We start from the raw sequence: 27,033 nt of genomic DNA, 5'->3' as shown, positions 1-27,033 counted from the left end.
CTTAATATTTCCCATGTTTTTTTTTTCTTATTCCCTCTGCTCCAATTGAAGCCCTTTTAATCTTTTCTCTAGGGTATTCTGAAAGCACCCTAGCTAGGCTCTCCACCTCCAATTCCCCCTTGGGTCCATGGCACATCAAGCTTCCCAAGGTGTACTATGATCAATTGTCCCTTTTCTCCAGGACCCACAATGACTCTCAAGAAGGCATTGAAGACCTTCTAAGATTCAGATTGAATTTCTCTTTCCAGCTTTATCTCACACAAATTCTCACTCACGAATCAAAAGCATGTACAACTCAATTACTTTGAACAGGTAAGAAGATAACTGTTTCAAAGGGACAAGGTGAGGGTGAAGGGAGCTCAGGGGTACATTACCTTTCATGTTAATTATAAGCCATGTGTTAGGACACTGGCCCGGCATGGAGAAATGAGGGTAAGCCCCATCCAGTACTATTCTAATGATATGCCTCTTTGTGACACCTTCAGAAACAATTTCCACCATAAAATTACAAGATGATCCTGACATCCTTTCAGACCGCTGTGGGTCCAGATCCACCCAGATCCATGCTGCCACCCATCGGAGACACCCACTGTTTGACCGATGCAAGTTCACCAGTGACTCTCCTGAGGGGCAAGACTTGGAGAGAGACATTTCAGTGGTCTTGGCCTTTGTTCTTGAATTATCCCCAACGTTGGCATAAAAAGTGATCTATTACAGAGGTAAATTAGGATACCGTGATTGGCTGAAATTCTCTTCAAATCCATTCATCTGCTGTCATAGGAACGTGTGTCCTCCATGTCTCTCTCCCCTACACACACACACACACACACACACACACACACACACAAGCTGGGACAGTTGTGACGTGAAATTATGCAATAATACATTGAATATAGACACCAACCTGGCAAAAAGAATCTTCAGAAATTTTACTCATCTCATGATTCCCACCAATAATTCAGAGGACACACGATGCAATATCTCTAGCCCAGGTATTTAAGAATTATTCTCCTATTCACTTTCCACAGCCCATCTTGGTTTAGCCCCACCATTGCCCTACCTCACAATCTCTAAAGTAACCCACTTCCAATGGAAAGCAGCTGAGGGATGTCAGGGGACATAAAATGATTGAGTTTCTACATGTAACTATTACCACAGATTAGAATAGTTCATCTTGGGGCAGGGGGGAGGAGAGGGCTGTTTTCAGAGGCCTCTTTTGATTGTGGCAATAATAAGTCATCCCCTACTAGGGTCAAGGCACTCCAGCTTCTTAAAATGAGGGGACATCATTCAGAATCACAGACCCCTCCCTGATGTCCAGAATCATTAGATAAAACCTACATCACAAATATGAGAGGTAAAGAGCTGCAGGACTATTACAATAAATGTTCTGAGGAAAAAGGGCACACAGGTTTGCCAGTCCCAATGATTTCTTTCTTCTTCAAGGAGCTCCTCACATCCAGACAAAGCTGAGAGATAACGACTGAATGAATTTTCAAAATGACTGACACCTAGGACATCTACCAACCCCCATGTGCTCCGCCTATCCACACCCCCATCACACCCAAATACCTATAGTAGCAGGTCTGTTATAGGTCTGTTATAGGTACTGAGAAAGAGGTACTGAGAAAAAGGTACTGAGGGTGAAATTACATGAAGCACGAAAGAAGCTGCTTCTTAGTACCAGGGATTTAAATTCAAACATAAACCTGAAAGGTTCATACCGTCTGCCCACTCTTCAGCTAATTCTTTAGCGTTTGCCTGATAGAATGCTATGGCTCTTGAGAGTTCTGGCTTTCAAACTAACCAGTGCTGCCTGCTTCTGGCTGGCCCATCTTTACGTTCTGGTCTAAACTGAATCTAGAGTTAAACAAAAAACAAATACCTGTAAACTAGGAGCTTCTGTCCAAATCTTCAGAAGATTTGGAGTTGAAATTGAGTCACCCATGGAATGGGACCCTCCACTGTTTGTTGCATGTGAGCTGAGGTGTGACAGAAACAGTATAGTGCAGACATTAAGGTCGAGGTTTGGGGGAGCCACCCAGGCCTGGGTTGATTCCTGGCTTTGGCACTTAGTAGTTATGTGGCCTTGGACGAGTCATTTATTCTTAGTCCCTCCATCCATAAATTGGTCTATGCTAGTATCCCACATAGACAAATGAGATCATGCCTGCAGGGCACTGTTCCAAACAGAGTGAGGTCTCCATAAACAAAGCTGCTCTCAATCACTATATTGTAATTATCAATCAATTATCCCAATTATCATACAGTTTAATTATCATATAGTTGTAAAAAATTCACTCGACTTAACATCAGTCCAAATACACTTTAGCCATAGTCTCCTCTGTCTCTCATGTTTTCCCTTGAATAAAATAGGTTTTCTGTGCATAGTTCTTCTTACACAAGTATTTTGCTGCATTTTAAATTTTAACAATTATAACATTAAATAATACCAAAAGTGAAGCCTAAGAAGAATGGGGGGAAAGAAAGAAGAGGGAAGACGATCAAGAATTTATTTAAAAATCCACTTGAGGGGCGCCTGGGTGGCTCAGTCGGTTAGGCGGCCGACTTCGGCTCAGGTCATGATCTCACGGTCTGTGAGTTCTAGCCCCGGGTCGGGCTCTGTGCTGACAGCTCAGAGCCTGGAGCCTGCTTCATATTCTGTGTCTCCCTCTCTCTGACCCTCCCCTGTTCATGCTCTGTCTCTCCCTGTCTCAAAAATAAATAAACGTTAAAAAAAATTTTTTTTAAAAATAAAAAAAAATCCATTTGAAACAAGGACATTTTTAGTGAGTTAACAAAAATCCCCCTCAAAGAAAGTAAAAGCCCAGATGGTTTGACCAGTTAGTTATACCGTAATGGTATGACCTCAGTACCTAACTTGACAATGATGTATAGGACGAAGGAAAATTACAGACCAGTCTGTCTCATGAATACAAGTATAAAAATCCTAAACAAAATATTAACAAGCAGAATGCAGAAAAACATATAAAGGATAACACATCAAGATGAAAGTGGTTTCTCCCAGGAATGCAAGGTTGATTTCATAATAAGAAATATAATTTCAGTAATTTTCAGTTAATGTAATTCACTTCATTAACAAATGAAAGAAGAGCAAAAAATAAAATTATCCCAACAGATACAGCAAAAGCAGTTCCAACATTAACACCCAATCATGACTTTTTTTAACTCTTAAAAAATGAAGCATTATTGGGGTGCCTGGATGGCTCAGTTGGTTGAGAGTCTGACTTCGGCTCAGGTCGTAATTTCATAGTTTGTGGGTTGAGGCCCGTGTTGGGCTCTGTGCTGACAGCTCAGAGCCTGGAGCCTGCTTCTGATTCTGTGTCTCCCTTTCTCTCTGCCCCTTCTCCTCTCTCTCTCTCTCTTTCTCTCTCTCTCTCAAAAATAAATAAACATTAAATTAAAAAAAAAAACACTAAGCATTATCAACAACAACAAAACCAAGCTCATGGATACAGAGAACAGGTTGGTGGTTGCCAGAGGCAGGGGATGGGGGGCAGGTGAAATAGATGAAGGAGATAAAAAGCTACAAATTTCCAGTTATAAAATAAATAAGTCATGGGATATAAAAAACAACAACAGAAAAAATAAAAGCTAGGCATAGTAGGAAATCTGTTAAAAGAGTTTCTACCAAAAACAAAAACCAAAAAAAAACACAAAACTTCAAGAAGCATCATACTTAATGATGAAAAGTAAAAAGCTTTGTCTTTGAGATTGGAAGAAGACAATGATGGCTGCTACTATTAGTATTAGAAATTAGTATCTATTAGTATTAGAAATTTTAGGGGCGCCTGGGTGGCGCAGTCGGTTAAGCGTCCGACTTCAGCCAGGTCACGATCTCGCGGTCCGGGAGTTCGAGCCCCGCGTCAGGCTCTGGGCTGATGGCTCAGAGCCTGGAGCCTGTTTCCGATTCTGTGTCTCCCTCTCTCTCTGCCCCTCCCCCGTTCATGCTCTGGCTTTCTCTGTCCCAAAAATAAATAAACGTTGAAAAAAAAAAAAATTAAAAAAAAAAAAAAAAGAAATTCTAGCCAGAGCAGTTAGGCAAGAAAACAAAATAATAGGTATGGAAATAAAAAGAAAAAACAAAGTGTTATTACTCACAAATTATTTGATCCAGTTCATGGAAATACTAAATAAGCTACAGACAAGTTATTAAAATTAATAAGAGAATTTAGCAAAGTTGCTGAATAAAAATCAGCATACTGAAATTAACTGTATTTCATATGCCAGGAACAAACAGAAAATTAAATGTTGTAACCATTTACAATGTTGTCAAACATACGAAGTATCTAGGAATACCTATAACAAGACAGTTATAGAGAAAATTATAAAAGTTGACAGAGAGATGGTTTGGTGTTCACAACTATGTTTGGTTTTCTTCCATCCTATATACTTCCCTGCTCCTGGTGTTATCAACATGACTTGCTTTGAGTGGAGGAAGATGAGTGGAAGCTTTAAGCACCAGTGTGCTATCGAGCTATCTTTCTTTCCTACCACCCCTGAAACCAGCAATGGTCCAGATGCTGATGCTTCATCGGCTCAGGCTGCCGAGTGAGGATGACACAGAGGGGATCCCCAGCTGACCTACAACGGACAGGTGGCAGAGGCAAGAAATAAACCGTGCGCTAAGTCACTGAGGTTTTGAGGTGGGCAGTAACCACAACATAACCTGGCCTATCCTGTCCGTTACAGACATTACAGACTCCTCAAAAAAAATAAAAAGATGATCAAATTCAAGGATTAGATTACAAAACTTAACTCAATAATCAAAAACACATCAATTCTTGTAAAACAATTTAAATAGAACTTGATAATCTGATTCTAATAATTAAAAAGGTCAAGAAAGGTAAATCACTCAAAGACGAACAAAGGTGAGGAAACTGTCTTTCATGATGTATTATAAAGTTACAGTGATTAACACAGTGTTGAATTGGCACAGGAAAAGAAAAAGACTGATGGGACACAGCCAAGAGCCCAGAATCAGACCCACACATTAATGTACACTTAACCTATGGTGGAAATCAAAGTAATGAGGACAGGATAGACTTTTCAACTTTTCCAAGAGAGATACTGAGGCAACTGTTTATCCACAGAAGAAAAAACAAAATTTGGCACTCAAAAGAAGTGAAACTCACATTGTCAATAAATTCTTGAAAAGATGCTCAGTTTTGTTAGTAACCAGATGAATATATGTTTGAACAAAAATAAGACATCATTACGCATGCATCAGATAGAGAAAAAAAATAAGCCACAATATCAAGTGTTGCTGAGGCTATAGGACAATGGAATGGAAACTCTCATCTGGTATGGGTGGGAGAGTAAATTGGTATAACTCTTCGAATTTCTGTTTGGTATCACCTGGTAAAGTTGAATGTGTGCATATGTTATGATCCACTACTTGCACTCTTCACTAAATACACTAGAGAAAATGCTGTCTGTGTGCATTCAAAAACATGTACAAGAATATTTAAAGCACCATTGTGAACAATGGGAACAGCCCAAATATTAAGCATAAATAGACTGGATGGGATAGTTATACAATAGGAATACCATACAGCAGTGAAAATTAGTAAAATACTCTTAGTTCACAATCTGGCCCCTGTTCAAAGAGGGCAAGGAGAGACCAAAGAAAGAAGTGAACCACTCCAGTTCAGTAGGCAGAAGGTTTAACAGGCAAGGGAATTCACATATGAGACTTGTCTTGAGCAGCTGTGAGACAAGTAGATCTCCACACCTTCCCACCAGAATCTTAAAAGTTGACGTAGAGGCCTTACTGAGACTCAGACATGTATACCATACAGATGGTTCCAATGACACCTTACTCTCAAGAATGCATCCTTGAAATGGGTCTGCTGGGGGAATGGTTGGACATGTTCCCTTAATAACCTAACCAATTATATCAATAAAATGGATAAATCTCAGGAATAAAAAAATCCTAGAAGAGTTCACACAATGCAAATTATTCCATTTATATAAACTAATGAACACGCAAAATTATTTAGAGATACAAACATTTTTGGTAAATCAGTAAAGAAAAAAATATGGTAAACATTAAAAGTCAAGAAGGTGGTACATCTGGGGAAGAGACAAGGGTATACAACTGGTAAGGGGTACTTTGGGGATGCCTAGGTGGCTCAGTTGGTTAAGCATCCAACTCTTGATTTGGCTCAGGTCATAATCTCATGGTTTGTGGGTTCGAGCCCCACACTGGGCTCTGCACTGAGTGCACGGAACCTGCTTGAGATTCTCTCTCTCTCTCTCTCTCTCTCTCTCTCTCTCTGCCCCTCACCCTGCTCCTTCTGTCTCTCAAAATAAATAAATTAACTTAAAAAAAAAAAAGAAAGGGGAACATGGCACCATGGGTGGTGGGCTTCCAATGCACTGGAGATGTTATTATTTTTTTTTAATCAGGGGGGCAGGCACATGTGTATTAACTTTAAGCCACACATTTTCCTTTAATATACTCTTTTATGTGTGTATTTCATGGTTTTCAAAAAATCATTTTAAAATGATTATAGATTCAGAGGAAGTTGCAAAGAGAGTATAGAGAGGTCCCTGCATTTCACAATTTTGAAAAATGCCTCTCCCTCTGCCCCCTAAAATAAAAACTCAACATTAAAAAAAGATAGAGAGGAAATGAGATTTGTAGAATGTGAATTTTGAGGAGCAACAGGCATGGGGAAAAGCTGGTAAACTACAGAGTGATTTTTTTTTTTACTTGTCCTGTTTTTCACCGTGGAGATGAAAGTGTCAGGGAGCTATGGCCAACATTATCCAGGTAAAAAGAAATGAAACAGGACTGAAGAGATGGTAATAGAATGCGACATTTAAGTAGTTGATAAGTGATATGATTCTAATGTGACCTAAGTCAATTTAAAAGTTCAGCAGTGCTGATCCTTAGGGGCACATGTACCCCCAATGTTTATAGCAGGACTTTCAACAATAGCCAAATTATGGACAGAGCCCAAATGTCCATCAACAGATGAATGGATATAGAAGATGTGGTTTCTATATACAATGGAATATTACTTGGCGATGCGAAAGAATGAAAGCCTGCCATTTGCAACAATGTGGATGGAAAGGGAGGGTATTATGCTAAGTGAAATAGTCAGAGAAAGACAGATATCGTATGTTTTCACTCATGTGGAACTTGAGAAACTTAGCAGAAGCCTACAGGGGAAGAGAAGGGGAAAAACAGTGTCAAACAGAGAGGGAGGCAAATCATAAGAGACTCTTAAATACAGAGAGCAAACTGCAGGTTGATGGGGGAGGAGGAAAATGGGTGATGGGCATTGAGGAGGGCACCTGTTGGGATGAGCACTGGGTGTTGTATGTGAGTGATGACTCATGGGAATCTACCACCAAAACCAACAGCACACTGTATATACACTGTATGTTAGTTAACTTGACAATAAATTATATATAAAAAAATAAAAAATAAAATAAATAAACAAAAAAATAAAAGTTCTCACTTTTAGAAAGGCAGCAGAACTTTTTTTTTGAAGCTATCCTGGAACTATTTCTTCTGAAAGCAAAAGATGACATTAAGTTAGAAAGAAATACTCAGAGTACCCCCAACATGTCCTTATGTGGTCTTGGAAACATCAAGTCCATTTGGATTTTAGTTATAGAAAACTAGGTTGGTCTTGAGATAAAGCTCCCTTTTCCTCTCTCAGTTCGCTAGCAATTGAAGACATTACTAAAATTAGCTTGCTCTTAGGCAGAAACATGTACTTGACTCAAGAGCAGCAAGCACTCGAACACTTACAGTGCAGCCTGGGAGGAAGTATCATTGGTATCCTCCACAAGAGACGGTCTAACGACCTGTAGTGAAACCCTGGCGTGGCCACTTATTAGCTGTGTGACTTTGGTTAACTTCTCTTGAGCCTCTGTTTTGTCATAGGCGCAATGTGAATAAGAAGACCCACCTCAAAAAAGTCATTGTGCCTATCTACATTTAGAGAGCCTAGTACCTAGCGTTCAAAGTGTTAGCTGCCACTGTAACTCTTGCTGAGAGCTTACTTTGTACACCAATGAGCCTGCCTATTAAGATGTATCTTCTCACTGGCAGGTCATGATCAATGGAATCTTTGTCCTTAGTGTCTCATCTCTGGGCCTTCCAAAGACTTGAGCATTCTTTGTGTGTGTGAGGGGGAGGTGTAAGTCTGAATCATTTTATGTTTGCTAATCCATTAGCATGCATTGCCTTATAGCAATAACTAAGGCTCTGTGGGAATGAGTCTCAAGGCAGTCACATTTCACTGGAGAGAAGAGAGAGTCAAGAACAAGTCAAAGCTCAGGATATCAAGGGTGCCCGGGTGGCTCAGACAATTAAGTGTCTGACTTCAGTTCAGCGTGATTTCACGATTTGTGAGTTCGAGCCCCACGTGGGGCTCTGTGCTGACAGCTCAGAGCCTGGAGCCTGCTTCGGATTCTGTGTCTCCCTCTCTCTCTGACCCACCCCCGCTTGCACTCTGTCTCTCTCTCTCAAAAATGAATAAATGTTTAAAAAAATTTTTTTTAATTGAGACAACAAATGCTGGTGAGGATGTGCACTGTTGGTAGGAATGTAAATTGGTATAGGCACTATGGAAAACAGTACAGTGGTTCCTCAAAAAATTAAAAATAGGGGCACCTGGGTAGCTCAGTCACTTGAGTGTCTGACTTCGGCTCAGGTCATGATCTCATGACTCATGAGTTTGAGACCCACGTGGGGCCCTGTGTTGAACAGCTCAGAGCCCAGAATCTGCTTCGGATTCTGTGTCTCCCTCTCTCTCTGCCCCTCCCCTGTTCATGCTCTGTCTCTCTCTCTCTTTCTCTCTCAAAAATAAACTAAAAAAATTTTTTTAATTAAAAATATAAATACCATAGGATCCAGCAATTTCACTTATGCATATAAATTTGAATGGAATAATCACTACCCCAAAGAGATGTCTGCATCTCCATGATCGTGGCAGCATTATTTTAAATAATCAAAGCATGGAAACCACTTAAGTGCCCACCAACAGATGAATGGGTAAATAAAATGGGAGATACATATACATCTCAGCCATAAAAAAAGGAAGGAAATATTGCCATTTGCAACAACATGGATGGACCCTGAAAGCATTATGCTAATTGAAATAGGACAGAGAAAGAAAAATAGCGTGCAATCTCACTTATACACAAAATCTGTATGAAACAAAACAAAATACAATGAAGTCATAAATACAGAGCAGATAGGTGGTTGCCAGAGGTGGGGTTGGTGGGTGGACAGAATGGGTAAAGGTGGTCAAAGGGTAGACACTTCCAGTTATAAGAGAAAGAAGTTCTAGGATGTAATGTACAACATGGTGACTACAGTCATCATACTGTATCGCATATGTGAAGGTTGCTAAGAGAGTACATCTTAAAAGTTCTCTTCGTAAATTTAAAAACAACTTGTAAGTATGTTAACTGGATGCACTAGGATGATCATTTTGCAATATACACATATATCAAATCATTACATATTTATGTTTTATGTCACATTGACACATTACCGTGTTATGTCAATCATATCTCAGTGAAACTTGGCTGGGGGTGGGGGGAGGATGTGTCCAACCCTTGAGGGTCAGCGCCTAACCCGAAGGTGCAGAACAGGCTGTCCTCTTGCCAACAGGGCATCTCTCTACTGCCTACCTCCAGATCCTGGGGTTGCCAGCCTTTGCCCTGGGTTGAGCAGTTCTTCCCTGCTTTTGCTAACTACTTTCTCAGACCTGCTTAAGCAGGAAGAGGTCAGGCTTGAGTAAGGACTTGCAACTGGGTCACCAAAGTGCTGGCGGGTAGAGATTACAGCAGGCAGAGAGGAGTTCAAAAGCTCCTGTGTTCTATGAACATGCTATTTTGGGACTCTTCTTACTTTATGGACAAGCCTCCTGGGTGACTTGGTGATGGAGTCTCAGGGTCTAATGTGTCCTGAAGAAAGATGCCTACACCTTTTGCTAGCCAAAGTCAAAAGCACCTGGTCACTGAGAGGCCCAGACAGTAATACTTAGCTTTCCCGGTCCTGCAGTGTCCTCAGCATGTCTAACTTTCTGGGGTAGAGTTGGGGATGAGGCAGTGTTTGAGCACAATTCAGACTCCAGACCCCGGCAGTACTCACCATGACTGCCATTGGCCCTCTTGACCTTGGCTGTGCCCGCCAGACTTCTTCCAGACCACTTTCTTCTATCTTCCCAGCTGGCATTCCCCCCTCTCCACCCTGAGCTGGTCTGCCCAGTCCCACGGACAGAAAAAGCCTAACGTTTGACTCTGCTAGCGCAAAGGAAATCCCATGGCCACAAGATGCTACCCTCTATGATTTCACATCAAATGCATAGGTGTGCCATTATTGTTACTAACAAAAATATCTATCATTTTGAGAAATGTTCCTGTGTGTCAGAAGCTGTTCTAGCAAAGTAAGGGCTTTATTTTCACAGATCTTATATTTTGGGAAGAGATACAGATAATTTAAGCTTAATCCATTTTCTTGTAAAGGCAAGATAATTACATGAAAGGCAATTTGACAATATCTATTCAGATTTAAAATTCTTATTCTCCTCGGCCCAGAAATTCTGTTATTCTTTCTCCTCTAGACTGTTTTTTGGCACATGCACAGATAGATATATGTGTACATGGATGTTCAGTGCAGTATTGTTGGTAAAAGCAAAAAAGAAGAAATAGCTCCGTATCCATCAGTAAGGGAATGGTTTAAACAAATTATGATATAGCTAAACAATATGATTAAGATGTCAAAAAAATTACATAGGTCTACATGTATAGATAAACTAGACAGTAAAAAAAAGGCAGGAACAATATTACAGCATAATTACATTTGGGTTAAATAAAACACTGTGTGTCTGTGTATGAATGTTTTTATGTGTGTCTGTAAATATAGATACAAAACTGTTAATGCTGGTTATTGCTGGGCAGTAAAGAGGGCTTGAATGTTTCAGTTCTTGTACTTCTGTATTATTTTCATATTTACAGGTGTAGGAACATTTGTAGTTTTCAAAGAAGCACTAAAAATAAATGCAACTTCAACAAAGTGTGACAAAAAATAAAATAAAATAATAGATTTAAATAAGTAACTACAAGATAATTACAGATGATGATAAATGCTGTGGGAAAAAAGTTTTACAGGTGCTATGTGATATATAAAGGCCAATATATGGGCTTTTTCTTATAGAGTGACCGTGGTGGGTGTTCAAGGAGACATGAAGAATGAAATGGAACTATCCAGGGAAGAACCACACGGGCAGTATCCCAGACAAAGGAACAGCTAATGCAGAGGCTTTCGAGCCAGAGCAAGCTTTGCATGTTCCTGGAAGAGAACGGAAGCCTCTGGAGGGCTGGAGGGGAGCCAAGAAATGAAGCAAAGCCCAGAAAGGGATGGGTCAGATCATGCTGGGCTTTGTAGTATTTCACCCTAGAACTCATGGAAAGAAAGTCTGATCTGATTTATGTTTCAGGAAAGTGCACTTTGGCTGCTGAGTGAAGAACAGATTACAAGGAGTAAAAGTCAGGAGGCTATTCAGAAACCACACAGGGGATTACAGTGGTTTAGATTAGAAAGAACGGTGGCAGTGGCGGTGGGGTAAAGTGTAATGATCCTTGCAGTTTATAGAAAAGAAAACCGAGGCTCAGCAGATGTCAGGGGACTGACAAGACTGCACAGCCAGCGAGTTGCACACAGAGCCGGGATGCAAACTTCTATCTGTCTGACGCCCAAGGATGTGTTCCTTCCTCTGCATTGCTTTTGAGTGTGTGCTTTCTCATCTGTAAAATAATGGTTTGTATTAGATTATCTCTCAGATGTCTTCTGATTCTAACATACTAAAACTTTCCAGCGAATTCATCAAAATGTCAATCAAAAGCAAACTCCCCCTGCTTAGAAATGTGTGGCGGTGTTGGATGTGATCTCACATGAGCCTCCTCAGTTCAGTTTCTATGTTGCATGGTGAGGAAACATCTACGACATACACAACACCCACGTGGTCTTCAGTTTTCAGGAACCGTCAAGATAAGGGTGAGAAAGAGACCATATCTAGTCACTGCATCAGCAGGGGAGTCTCAGGTCGTCTGCAGAAGGCAGTCCAGACAGTGAGAAACAGTAGGTGGGGAGGGACAGCCAAAGGGGAACAAGACCGTCAGATAATCACTGGGAATAAATAACAAGACATAGATAAAATGAACAGTCAAACCCATCACCAGTAAAATCCTTTAAAAATTGTTTCTTCGTGGGGCACCTGGGTGGTTTAGTGGGTTAGGTGTCTGACTTCGACTCAGTTCATGATCTAATGGTTCGTGGGTTCGAGCCCCGCATCGGGCTCTGTGCTGACAGCTCAGAGCCTGGAGCCTGCTTCGGATTCTGTGTCTCCCTCTCTCTCTGTCCCTCCCCCACTTGTACTCTGTCTCTCTCTGTCTCTCAAACAAATAAATGTAAAATAAAATAAAACTAAATAAAATAAATAAATAAATAAATAAATAAATAAATAAATAAATAAATGTTAAAAAAATTTTTTTAAGGCAAGGATTTCAGTAGTGTGGCAATACGTTCCAGATAGTCTAGGAGAGGCACAATGTCAAATATTTTGGTGGTAGAGTAGAGAGAGAAGGAATGACATTGAGAAGCAACTTCAGATACTGATGGCTGGCTCAGGTTCTGGAGCCAGACTGAGCCCCCTGAAATCCTGGCTCTTCCATTTACTGGCTGTGAGAGCTCAGAAAAATTCTGGAATCCACCGAGTCTCTGGGTCCTCATCCATAAAACGGGTTCAAGAATCTCATGCCATAGAGGAGCTATGAAAGCTAAAAGAATTAGTATATATAATTTACATAAATATAAATACGTGCCCGGTTTTGCAGTTTCAGAAAGCATGTCACTCAAGCATCGGGACTCACTTTTAGCTTTCCTTTTCTTTTGAGAATTTCCCGCTACATGTGAGGCATTCTGGGGGAAATGAGTAAAACATGCTGCACAAATAAGAAAAAAATCATTTCAAATCAATCAGTGTTTGAAGGCAGAAAAGAGTTTCTAGGTAAATAAGTCTACTCATGCAACCAAATATATTTATTTGAATTAAAATAAAATTTTTAATTTGCTCTAGCATCAGACTGGTTAAACTCAATCTCACATGCTCTTTGAAAGAATTTAAGTTTTCATTTCTCTTTTTTTAATGTTCCTGTAGCTCTGGTAAGTTAGGCGAAAAGGACGACTAATTAAAGCATGCATGAATAGTGATTAAAAATGTAAGACGAGAAGAAACGCATCCTATGGCATCTCCTCCTGCTAAAATTCTTGCACGCAGCTCTTTGACGCTCACTTTCTCCTTTGTTGTGGCAAAAGCGCTACAGGTTAAGGGCCACCAGCGGAATGCCCTTGTCCCAAGTCAAGACCAGAGTTTGGCCAAGCCGTTTGGTTACCCGAAATCCTTTTCTTTCATCAGAGGTTAAACGTGGATGAGTCCTTATCGAGGTTTATCAAAGCAACTTCTTGGGAGTTTTCTTGCTTCCAGGTACCTCCAGAGCCCTCCAGATCCTTCTACAGTGAGGTTGGGCCTTGGCATGCAGTCCACATGCTCTTGGAGTCTAGAGGGTGGTCTTTTCTTATAATTGAAGCTCCCCTTCAGTAAAAAGAAAACTTGGGGTTGAGGAACGCTAGGGCTCCTGAGATAAGGTCCTATGTCAGCTGTCAAATGACACAGAATAATCACCCCTTCAACAATCCGATGGGAGTTCTTTCCAATCATACCATTCCAGTGAAGTGACATCCCCTGAGGTTCACTATGCAGGATCATATATAGTTCAAAGAAGGTAAAAAAAAAAAAAAAAAAAAAAAAATTGGCAGTGGGATCCTGCCAATGCCATCAAATCAAACATCGGGAAGTGCAATCCACCCTGGTTCATTCCCATGCTTCAAGATGGAAATGGTTAGTTTAAGGGAAAGTCCTTCTTAGAGAGGAAAAGAACTTTCAGAAACTCAGAATGAAAGGGCAAGTCAGGACTCTTACTGTTTTTATGACACTCAATTGCTTCTTCATGGTCTTCCCATTTTTGCCCCGTAAACTCTGCTTCTTATTCTTAATGGTCTTTGGAGAACCTTTCCTTCTTTCTACTGGTGAGGAAAAGACACCCTGAAAAATCAGTTTGCTTGTTCTTCCTCTTCCAGAATGGCCAGAGGGAACATGTAAACAACGAGATCTCTGCTGATGTTCACTCTTCCATCCAGGCCCCTGTGGATGTTAAGGAGCTGGGGCTTTGGCTCCCATATTCAGCACCTCTCAAAAGCAAAGTATGACATAACACCTAACAGTCTGGGCTCTGGAGGGACACACACAGATTTGACCCCACCACTTGGGAGCTTTGTGACTTTGTGGCCAACAACTGAGCTCTGTTAAGCTCCAGTGTCCTCATCTACAAAAGGAGGACATGACAGCATTTACTTTGTAGAGCAAGTAAGATAACGCACTTAAGAGAACCAGACTTAGTGACGTTAGCTAGTTTTCTTAGGCTCTGTGTCCTGACAATAACAAGCAGAGCAAACTGCACTCCTTCAGGTTTGCTCTGCTCCAGCCACAACAGCCTTCTCTTCTATCCTCCAACAAGGTGGCCATTCTTGCTCTGACACCCTTCGAAAGGAGGAAGAGGCATCAGAGTGTGGTGTACATGAGTGTGCACAGACTTGTGTCGCACAGAGGCCCTGGTTACCTGGAAATGACCAAGTGGTGGTTTTTTTTCTTTTTCTTTTTTCTTTATTTTTTGGTGTGACTGGTGACTCTTGCAGGAATAGGGGAACCATAGAGCTGGCCCTTGATCTGTCACTAACTTCTGCCGGAACGTTCTCCTCCTGCCCATGGCTGGATCCTTCTCAACATTCTACCTCAAGTGCAATGTCATCCCCACAGACAGGCTTTCCCTGACCTTCCCAGCCTAATCATTCTCTATACTATTTTCCTGTCCTTAGAGCAGTTGCCCACTCTCTGGAATTATCTTCTTTATCTCCATGCTTGTTTGTTGTCTGTCTCTCCACATGATAATGTAAACTCTATGAGGACAGTGCCCTTGTCTATCTTGTACATGCCATATCCTCAATGTCTGGCACAGAGTACACACCCAATAAATCCTTGTTGGCTAAACAAATGAATCAATAATTCTTGTGTATTCCATGGAATTCCATGGATTCTTCAAGGCCATGGCCATGGCAGGTCTGAGGGGTCCTCCACATGATGTTGGAGGACACTGGCATTGACAACCTAACTTTCCTGTCCCCAAGCCTCCCATTCCAAGGTCTTAGAGGGTCTTTTCCTGTCCTGTTTCAGTGCATGTCCAAAGAGTCAACAAGCCAAGTATGTGTCCTGCTCCCATGTCACAAGATCTGCTATTTATGACGTGGAAACGGACTTATGCATGAGGGATGTCCCTGCACTTCAGATGATCTCTCAGGGAACCATGTAAAGATGCTGAGTGGTTCTGGGGTGCCCGGGTGGCTCAGTTGGTGGAGCAGCTGACTTCGGCTCAGGATCATGATCTCGCAGCTCGCAAGTTGGAGCCCTGCGTCGGGCTCTGTGCCGACAGCTCGGAGCCTGGAGCCTGCTTCGGATTCTGTCTCCCTCTCTCTCTGCCCCTCCCCCACTCATTCTCTCCCTCTCTCTCTCTCTCTCTCTCTCTCTCACTCTCAAAACTGAATAAACATTAAAAATTTTTTAAAGAAAAAGATGCTGATGGTTCTGAGCAAGGAGAAAAATGTCCCTTGGCTAGCAGTGCGATGCCTGTTGCAACTCCCAACCTCCAGCCTCATGAAGAGGGCAGACAGAGAAGGACTAAGAAGATAAATGCCCATGTGAGTTGTCCATGGGCTTCTTGCACAGGCCTTTGGAAAGTGCATAAATGGAAATTAATTGAGAAAAACCTAAGAAATGCTGAGGGAATGGTCCCAAATTTGATGGCAAAGTTAACAAGAGGCTTCAGTGTGGGGTTTACTTTGCATTGTTGCTGCACAGTGAGAATCTCCTCGTGAATGGCAAGTTTCGCAGGATTTCGGCATCTGTTGATATCAGGTATGTTAATTGTTTTTCTTTCACAATGCTTACTTCATTGCACTGCAGCAAAAGAAATTAGCTGCTCGATTTTGGATGGAAAAGTTGTGTCCACCACACATTTGTACCTGCAATAATTCAAAGAGTAAATGCTCTATCTGGAAAGAAGAGAGCATCTGGAAGGGGGGGAAAAACTAAGACTAGGTTCTGATGAAGGGCTACAAGAAACCATGGCACTTCAGAGTGAGTCTCTGTCCTGTCCCAAAGTCACATTGTTTCTTCAGTACATTTCCCCCAGCCCCCACCCCGAGCACCTATTATAAACCAGGTCTTGTTCTAGATATTTCGAAACACCAGGATGTAGGAGGAAGAAACAGATACAGCCATCCTGGAGCTGACAGCCTGATCGGGGAGACAGACAAGTCAACAAGTGCAGTGTCATGTGACTAGTGTCACTAAGGGATATGGAAATACAGCAAGGAGAGCGGCGAACCCAATTTATCAGGGACAATTCACAGAAGAGGTGTTGGAGAAATGATAATCTGTCATCTGGGGAAGGCAGCAAACTTGTGAACCTGTTTTTCTTGCCAAACAAATCAGGCAACATGAGAACGTTAAATTATTTAAGGGGATGTGTGCCAACAACCCTCCTCTCCATCTTTACACACGTCCTCCCTGCTTCCCGGGCTCCAAATGCCCCGCCCACCCACTAACCCCTCCTCCCTTCTGCTCTCAACTGAGATGTCACTTTCTTGGAGGAAGCCCTCCCTGACACCCACATGACAAAGGGCTCTGCCTCCTCGCATGTGTTTCCATGACACCCATTTGTACCTCCATCAGACTAACATCTACATGCTCACTATGTGCCAGGCCATGTTCTGAGTGTTTTATGTGCATTAACTCATCCATTGTCATCACCAGCTTATATGAAGTATTATTACTATCCCCACTTCACAGACGAGGCAACTGAGGTCCAAAGAGGTTGAGAAATTTACCTTTTAAAAGTGATAGAGTCCCAGATGCAAGACCAGGAATGTAGCTTCGGGGTCTGCTTTTTGATTTTCCGCTCTGTACCTCCTCTTGGTAAGCAAATCTCCCTCTAATATCCTGTTCTGTGTTTCCCCTGCTCCAGACTACAAGCTTCTCAAATGCCTTACAGTTATACTCCCAGAGTGTAGCCCGGGTCCTGGTGCATAGTAGGCATTCAATGATGCTTACTGCATTTTTTTTTTTAAAGAATACCACACTGCCTACACTGTTCACAAAGGAGCCACTGCCTCTGCCAATACTGTAATGGGTGCTATGCGAGCCAAGTGACGGGTCCTCTAATAATCACTCTAATAATCGGGTCCTTAGGTTTTGTAAGACTAGGGACCTAACTCAACTGAAGGGCACCCAGACCTCTGGAATATGAAATCCAAAGAAATATCTGGGATCTTTTCGCTGCAGGTGCCTCCGTGTGAAATCCTGCCTAGGATAACTCAGCTCCAGAAGGTTTCTTTTTCATTAACTCTCTTTTGCTTAAGGCAGTTCTACAGCTCAAAGTGTTACCCGCCCACCCCCACCCAGGAACCGGGGTTTTGTTTTTGTCTTTTGTTTGTGCTTGTGGGTCTGATCTGACACTTGCTTTCTTTCAGTAACTGCGGTCTGCACAGCAGCTTCCAGCAGTCAGGGTGCGACGCCCCACGGCGCCCCCGCTGCGGCCTTCTCTCTACCACATGTCATGCATCATTTTGCTTAGCTGCCTTCTCTTTGCTGCTTGATCTATTCATGCCTGGCCTCACCGGCAGTTCAGATGATATATCCCCATCTGGATCTAGGCATGCTCAGTGTCTCTGGGGAACCTTTCAGGAATAGGCTGCATAGATGAGATGTCTCCTGATTTTTTATTTTTCTGATATGTCAGAGGTGATCACATTTCAAAGGTACGCAGAAAGTCAGGGTCAGAACATGAGGCAAAGGTAACAACAGCAATAGTAAAAGAACCTTTTGGTGTCACACAAAGCATTTTTTTGTCTGGGGGTCTGAGAGAGATTTTGCACTTGAAAAAAGAAATCAGCCAAGATTCGTTGGCCACTACTTAGAATTCAAAGATGATCTACGTAAAAAGGCAAAATGGGAAGAGCTTTTAAAAGTACTATTGTAAAATAACAATAAGGAGGCACCTATGATCTAGCCTGGAAAGTAAATGATGTCACTTAGTAGGTAGTTCTCATTAACTGTATGTCCCTAATTGAATGATACCATATGGATTATTAATTCTCAAAAAATTAAATGAATTCTATTATCTTAGTCCCCAAACCAGGCATCATTTATTGCTTAAAGTTTAGAAGTCAATTAATTAATGTTGCTTAATCAATCTTTAATACAGCAGATACTCCAGCGAATTAAAAGAAAAAAAAAAAAGAAGCATCATTTTTCACTGTGTGAGGCTTGAACGCAGACAGGACAGGACACTGCCCAGATCTGGTCCTGTTTGCTCTGACTTTGCTCATAAACAGCTAGCCCCCAATAAAAATGAGTCCTGGATGCCCTATTCTCAACTCGCTTCAAGCTTCTATCCTCTCCAGGCCCTCATGTAGCCCCTGAACCCTTGCCCTGCTCTCCGCTTTCAGACTGAATGCCGCGAATGGCTTTCCTGACTGTAAATCCTCCACTCTTCTCTTCAGCAGACTTTCACATGAGCTTCCACTTGGATCTTCTCCTGGCTGACCAGTGTCCTTAAAACCAATCGTGGTCTCAGGGATGCCCCTGATCCAGTCCCCTACAAGGGAGAATCAGACTCACTGCCTCCGCACCCCCCCTCCCCGACTCCAGATACACCTTCGAAGTTGCCATTTTTCCAATGTGCCTAACAGTGAGAACACAACAACATTGGTGTCTTGGTTATGAATTCAGACGACCAGGAATTTTAAAGAGAAGGTAAAGAAGAAAGAAGAAAGGCTTCTGTTCACGGATGAGTCAATACTGAGAAGTCTTAATAGAAGAGGTTTGGACAGATGCAGATTTGTTACAGAGCATTGCTATTCAATCAAAGGAATATTTGAGGCTCTCTAAAGGTAAATTATTGCAGGGGGAAATGGATTAAATCCCATCAGGCATTATCTTTGGCTTGTGAGAGGGAGACTGAGGAGGTGTAAATGACAGACAGTTTCTTAGCTCTCCCCTGGAAGTAAGAAATATGCCCAGAAACTGCAGTGGTTCCAAACCACAAAACACCTTCCTAGAGACATTCAGTGGAATGTGCTTGGGACTTTTTTTTTTTTTCCACACGAATGATAAACTGCCAAGCCGCTGGTTCCAGCTCTTACTAGGCACTATGTTAGCACTTCCTGTCCGTGAACAGAGCGGCCCTGAGTGTTCAGGGGCATTCTTCTCCAGACGCTTAAAGGACGGTTTCGCCTTCATTTTGGTCCCTCAGCTCAGGTGTTCCTCAAAGGTTTCAGCTCTCCTTGCAGGGCCATTTAGTTCCCAAGCCTGTTTATTTTACGACGAAACACGTCCAAGTAAGTAGCTTGTGAAGCCACCTTTCCCAAATGACAGGACGGCCACTTTTCTCCCCCGGTAGCAGGGTCTGGCCTCCTCTCTGTGCCCCACGTCGCCCGCACTGTTTTGATAGGCTTCTTCCCTGAGACACTTGGGGTGGCTTCTCTTTCCTGTTTGCCCAAGGGATTGAAGGAAGCAGTCGTTACGCTCTTGAGTTTCAGGAGTCCTTGAGGAGGTCACAAAATGGCGCTCTTCATGGTCTAAATTGTTCCAACAAACCTCCCCTCCCTGAGGACAATGGCTTTTCGTGGATTTTCCTCTGGGGTTTTTGTAAACATGATTTACTCTGTGTATTATCATATACTTGGTGGCTAAGAACGACAGAAATGTATTGCCTCACAGTTGCTAAGGCCAGAAGTACAAAAGCAAGGAGCTGGTGGTGTTGCACACCTCTGGGGCTCTGGAGAGAATCTGTCCTAGGCTTTTCTAGCTTTTAGTGGCTGTTGACACCCTTTAGTCTCCATCTTTAGCCTATGTGCCTTCTCTGTATGTGTCTGTTCTCCTCCCCTGTCTCTTAAAGGGACACTCATCAGTGGACTCAGGTCCCACCCAGGTAATGTACGAGGATCTTACCTCAAGATCCTTAATATAATTCTATCTGCCAATATTCTTTTTCCAAATAAGGTAACAGGCACAGTGTCTGGGTATTAGGACATGGACACAGCCCTTGGGGGGCCACTGTTCAACTCACTACATCCCACATTCTGATGACAAATCTCCACACCCAACTGACACTCACCCTCACGTGTTCACCATAGACATCACATGGCCATTTTGAACCCAAGGCAGACCTGGTACCAAATTGCCATAGTTGGCTCTGCACACTCACGGAGAAAGGTGTGTGTGGTCTTTGCAGATAAAATCAGCTAGAGATGCTGGTGGCTCTAAAACTGGGACAGGTTAGCTAAGAGGTCTCTGTGGGCAGCAACAGAGTCTCCCTAATGGATCCAGCTGGTTTCAAAGTTTGGGTGAAGGCTAAGACTTCTCCACAGCCCGTTTAGTTTCACCCCAGGCCAAGTCAACATACAGAGGCCTCTTCCTTTCTATCACTTCCTCCACTATCGAAGTTCAAAACAGATCTCTGCAATACTTTATTTCTTGGAAACCATGAGAACAAATAGATTAAAAATCAGTACGGCTACAAAACATGTGAACAAAATAGATTTGGAACAGCAAACTCCCTATTCGGGCCTCTACTGACTATGTGTAACACATGCTGGCGTTCGATTACTCTGAATCCTTACTAAGTGGATGCCCTGCTTCCTACGCGTCTGGAGAGCTGACCCTGAGAAATACATGGAAAATGATCTTTTCCATCCATTCGTCCAACAGATCAATATGAAATGGCTCACTTATTAAGCACTTACTACATCATGGAGGATTAAAAGATGAGTCATAATAGCACCGAATCCTGTACAGAGACGTACAAAGTGCTTTCCTGCATACAGTCTCATGGGATCCTCAAAACAAACATGCAAGATTACTTGTGTAGTTGCCTTTTCGCAAATTATGAAATGGGAGCAAAGAAAGGGGAAGGGAATGTCCAGTATTCTACAGGGAGTAAAAGGCAGGGCTGGACCGCAACGCAAAACACCTGCTCCCTGGCCCTTCCCCGTGCTGTGCAAACAGTGCCTTCAAGATGAGTATCAGGTAAAGGAGTCCATCAGTCAGGGTCCCAGGAGGAAACACAACTCACTCTAGATGGTGCATATGAAAAGATTTTGATGAAAAGACTACATACAGAGGTGTGAGTGTGTTACAGGAATTAACAAGGGCTTTTGAGGCATCCAAACGGCAGCAACAAATGGTAAGCCACTTGTACTAGTTCTACAGCTGAATGAACAAAGGGAGGAAGGAGTGTAACCGGAGCCTGATGATAGGCGAGGAGTAAAAGAAGGGCCACTTGGCAGAAGCTGCAATGTTGGAGGGAGGCAGCTAGTGGCACAGATGCAGTGCTAATGCAGGGAGAGAGAAGGAAGGGCACTCCTCCCCAACCTTGATCTTCCTAATGGTACCTCTCACGAACTGAAGTCAAGTGGAAGCTGGCCAACAAGGGAACCAGCTGACAAAGTGTTTGAGGATCAGTATCCCAGAGCATGGAACAAGGTAGAGAAAGGTACAGAGTGCAACTGGGTGAAGGTTGGGGTGGTGCAAACAGACAACCGGCCCCGAAAGATAAAACATGTACATAAATAACAGAATCCAGATGGAGGAGAGAATTTCCAATGGACAGGTGAGTAGGTAGGTTAGTGTGAGCCTGGGAATCAGGGAAGCCTTCATCAAGAAGTGCTGTGGGCGGGTCTTGAAGAAAAGGTAGAAATCTAGAGATACAGAGATAGGAAAAGTGGTATTTTCAGGCAGAATGAACAGTACAACAAAGGCACGCACACATGATATGTATGGGGTTGGGAGCGCCTGTGTGGAGAATAAAAATCATTCTTCTGCTTGGAATATGACTAAAGGAAGGGGGAATAAGGCTAGAAGGTAGGTTGAGCCCTGGAAGCACGGAGCCTAAAATGCTCTGTGAAGGAATTTGACTTTTATTCCGGGGGCAATGGAGTCCCAGTGGCCGTTCTGTCAGGGGGAATATTTAGAGAGGTTAATCCTCTAAAGCAGAGAGCATAGACCATATAGAGGAAGGAGAGTGTTGTTTTATGGAAGAAGTGTGGCTGAAAGGCTTCGTCTTTTGCTTGAACTGAAATAAGTCACCCCAGGAAGATCTTTACGAGATCCTTTGTCCCATTTGCCTTTGTTCCTAGTCTTTAAAAATCAAGTTCAGGCTCAGTTAAATATTCAGTTGACTGGTCAGTTAGTTTAGTCTACTTGTGCCAAAATTTAAGAGTAAATTCCAGTAAATTCCATGAGAAACCTAGACAGGAATAGATTTCCTAATACCACAGCCCAAACACCCAAAAGTGGTCCGGCTCCACTGCTATGGTGTGGTGGGAAGGTACAGGGGTCACCTTCTCTTCTCTTGGAGTAAGGTACTTTTATTTGTCTGCTGTTTTCTCTTTTTAGCTACTGTTTAACTACTGGTCTAATATTTTTTTGGTAGCCACTTATCTCCTTAAGGAATCAAGAGAATCAACCTTCTATTCCAAGATTGTTTGTTTTGTCTTATCCTAATAGAAGTTTGGAATGTGTAACATTAAAAAAAATATTTTAATGTTTATTTTTGAGAGAGAGAGAGACAGAGCACGGGTGGGGGAGGAGCAGAGAGAGGGGGAGACACAGAATCCGAAGCAGACTCTGAGCTGTGAGTACAGAGCCCAATGTGGGGCTCGAACCCACAAACCATGAGACCATGACCTGAGATGAAGTTGGATGCTTAACCAACAGAGCCACCCAGGCGCCCCAAGGAATGTGTGACTTTTATACAGCCATGTTGTCTAGGTTCCAGGAAGCAGGGCTCTTCCAGATACTTTTACAAAAGTCCAAACCTCTTTCAATCTGGTTCCAGTTGCTGCAGAATTCCAAACGGAAGGAAATGGTAAAGAGAGTAGACAGGCTGCAATGCGCCAAGTCCTAGGATGTTGCCAGACAGACACTCATGAGTGAAGAATTATTGCAGAGCCACAGATCCCCGCAGAAACGTCTATGCTCACAGTTGATCGACTTCAGAAAAACTCGTTGGTTTTCTGATCCCCAGACTTTTGGAAGGAAGCATTATATCAGTAAGATAGCTATATGGATTTGGGACCATATAAGACACTGACTGAATTGTTTTTCCCTTATCTCATTTTGGGCATTATGCAGATAAGAACACTGAGTCTGCAGATGATCCTGATTTGAGCACCCACTAGCTGTGTAATCTAAGACCAGCCACTTAATCTTTTTGAGCCTCAGATTCCTCATTTGTAAGATGAGCAGGATGATGTTCATGCCACAGTATTAAGACCAAATGGTAAAGTCTGTTGTCCTGCTTTTTAAAAAACGGTAGCAACTTGTACAAGTGGTAGCTTGTTATGATTGCTATAATTTCTTGGGAATATATCTGTTTTAATTCATCTGGTTAGAAAGGGTGACAATGGGGCTTAGGAATCTACTGGCTATCTCTCTGTACCTTGGACGTTGGTCTTTAGAGATGTGGAAAAGGATGCTATGTAATTCATTCTTCAAAAATTGTCTGATTCCCTGGTGACGTGCCGTGGGACACACAGTGATGAGTAAACACAGTCCCTCTGCTTTGGGGGCTTACAGTACAGTGGATAAATGGATGGATAGATGGATAGATAGATAGACAGACAGATAGATAGATAGATGTGGAGATCGACAGAGATAAATTGTCGATGTGGGTATGGAAGCAAATGTAGGTGGAGCTGTAGATATAGATGTAGATACCGAATGCCCCGTCCCACATTAATTTTGCTGATGAGTGGCCTTTGCAAATAAAGCTTTGGTCTCCACTGCTTTGATGACAATGGACATGGCTATGAGATTGGAAAATGAGGGTTTCAGCCAGAAAAACAGGTCTATCGACAGTCATGCTTGACTAAGTACTTGCTAGGTAATTTCCTTCATAGACATTTGGCATAAGAGTTCTTCAAACTTTACTGAAAGCAGATAAAAGGTAGTTCCCTCACTACGCATATAGGAATCTGTCCCACTTTTGTCCTGGTTAGTGAGCACAGTATCATAGAATCTTGGATGTAAAAAGGAAAATCATTTAAAAGACTAGAGAACAAAATCTAACATTTTTACCTTATGAGTTTTTCCTAGGATACTTGAAAAAAATAACAACGATGTGGCCTCCCGTCTGCTCTGCTTTCCCTTGCCTTTGAAGAGAACAGTCACCACAGTCATGGCAGGGATTTGGCGCTCAATAGCTCAAAAGTTCAGAGGCCCCCAGATGGACTCCAAACTGTAACAAAAGGCGTGGAGTCTCTCATTTGTACGGACCGGATTCGTCACAAATTTACCAAGAATTCCAGATCAAGTATTTCAGCCTTCACCTGCAGATCATGAAAACTATGGTGGGGATCCACAGCACCCTCATAAACTATGTATTGTTACCAGAATAAAGAGTACAAAGAGACGGCCATATTGGGGAAAAGATATAATAAAGATGCTTGGATTACAAAAAGCACATACTCCTCAAGTTCACAAGGATATCCCTTCAGGGAGTGCAAGACTGAAAGTGGTTAAACATTTGGTAAGAATCAATTCCCTGAAGGTGCCACAAAGACTTCCAACAGAGGCGGACATGTCTGACATGTGTGTCCAGAGCACTGGGGGATTAGTGGTGTGGTGGCATCTAATAAATCCTGTAGATCAGGAAGCAGTGAAGTCCTAATGCCAGAGCAGTTTCATATGTAGAAATGTAAATCATTTTTTTCTTTAAAAAAATTTTTTGTAATGTTTATTTATTTTTGATAGAGAGAACACAAGCAGGGGACGAGAAGAGGGAGAGGGAGACATAGAACCTGAAGCAGGATCCAGGCTCTGAGCTGTCAGCACAGAGCTCAACATGGGGCTCAAACTCACGGACTGTGAGATCATGACCTGAGCCGAAGTTGGACGCCCAACCGACTGAGCCACCCACGCGCCCCTAAAAATGTAAATCATTTTTATTTAAAGATAGAAAGTGTTCGCATTAAAATATATTTTAAATACTAATCACTTGCTAAAACAACAACAACAACAACAACAAGATTACTTCTTATTTTTTTAGTTAGTGGTGTCATTTGGCACTATGTATCTGAAGGCACCCTTTGGAAACACAGACCTGGCTTTACAGACCCTAAAAAATGATCCATTTCTTTAACAGACTGTATTCACATTAAAAGAAATAAACTTCAACAGAATAAAGACTGGTTGAGACACCAAGGATAAAATAATCTGCATTTGTTAAAACATCTTAAGGTATTTTTATGGCAAAAAAAAAAAAAAAAAAAAAAAGGAGAGAGAGAAAGAAAGAAAAAGTCAGGCAAGATAAGATTTAGATTTCTGCCCTTCAGCAAGACCCAGCACTTTGATTAACTCCACCTGGAGAGGAGAAGGCTTATGAGGATCCTGAGTTATCCCCAGCGAGACACTGTGTACAAGATGTGATTTTTGGGATCTGTAGACAAAGTTTCTGTGAATTGGCTCCCACGTGTGCTAACTAGCTTGCCAAATAGTGAAGAAAAAAATCTGCAACATTTACCTTTGATTTGGGGATCTTTGGGATGTTTTCTCTGAACGAAATAATATCCCATCTGGGCATTCTGGATACTACAGAATAAAAATCAACCATTTAAAAAAGTAAGTGGGGAGAAATATCATGAAGAAAAATATATGATAAAGTTGGGAGTAGGGTGAGTGAAAAAGGAAAGTGTGCACATGTGTGGACACAAAAAACAGCCACCTGTAAGCACGTAGGTGTGTGTCTTCCCTTCCCACCCCAGGCCCACAGACAGATCAGGGATTGCCCTCTTCGAGAAGAGCACTGAAATAATTACACAAAATGTCATCACTGAGGGGAAGTTTAGAGATCATCTGGTCAAAGGTTTGTAAGCTCTGTTGTTGTTTTTTTTAAAGCGATGGACACTTTTCTTCGAACAAAATCTTACATGGAAGCCCCACGTGTACATGAAATTGATCAAAGTAGAACTTCTCTAGTTGAAGCAGGGACTCAGAGCCCCACTCAGATTATCCTCACCTCTGCAGAAAGCAGGACACCATGACATAGTTTGAAAACCACACATCTCCTCATTTTATTCATGTGATAGCATGACAGTTAGAGCCCAGAGGGGTGATGGGATGTGCCCAAGACCATACAGCAAGTTTGCAGCAAAAATAAGACCACTGCCCCATCTTCCCAGTTCCTCGTTGTGATTTCTTCCCACTGCATCAGTCTGTGTCAGTCTGATCATTATGATGAGGTTTATTTAAACTTTCTGGTGGAAATATTTCATATGTTCCACATAAATTTTAACCAAGTATTGAGTACCTGAGCCATATATTTTTTTAACTGTATCTTTCCTTTGAAGGCTCACTCAAGGCTCTCTCCTCAAGCTCTTTTTGGATATACAAAATTACCAGGTGCCATTTTTAACAAACTTGCTGACAGGCATGCCTCCTAAATTGTGACAACAAAGGAGTGAGAACCGATGTTTTGAGGTGGGGCATATCCCATTCTTTCCCCCCCAGTAAAAGGCACCAAAAAACCCAGGTATAATCTCTGAACCCAGTCTTACCGCCATCAAACCAGAAGGAAGGAGAGCAGTAACATGAACCACCCCAACTTTGATTCTTTTCCAGGACCGTCTTCCAGTTGAGTTGTGAACTAGCACTAAAATCACCAGCAGGCAGGTGAGTAGCTGGAGATATTGGTATTAAAGAGCCTAACTAATTGGCAAACTAGCCAACCAGACCCAGGATTGTCAAGAATTTAAAATTGCTTTGAAGAAATATTTCTTGGTCATCTGCTCTGCACTGTTACTTTCTC

At 42.2% G+C, this 27,033-nt stretch overlaps 1 protein-coding gene across 1 annotated transcript in view; it reads left to right on the top strand.

Moving 5' to 3' along the window:
• LOC115525379 overlaps nucleotides 1–24,897 on the top strand; it is a 30,970-nt gene extending 6,073 nt beyond the window's left edge. The window contains 4 exon segments of the mRNA XM_030332551.1: nucleotides 486–630; nucleotides 24,324–24,435; nucleotides 24,438–24,523; nucleotides 24,525–24,897. Coding sequence (XP_030188411.1) covers nucleotides 486–630; nucleotides 24,324–24,435; nucleotides 24,438–24,523; nucleotides 24,525–24,897 — 716 coding nt within the window.
• The last annotated feature ends 2,136 nt before the right edge of the window (nucleotides 24,898–27,033 follow it).

This window comes from Lynx canadensis, chromosome D1 (genome assembly GCF_007474595.2).
Source record: "Lynx canadensis isolate LIC74 chromosome D1, mLynCan4.pri.v2, whole genome shotgun sequence".
NCBI lineage: Eukaryota > Metazoa > Chordata > Mammalia > Carnivora > Felidae > Lynx > Lynx canadensis.
Note: the sequence above shows the minus strand (reverse complement) of the source record. Positions and strands in the feature narration are given on the sequence as shown.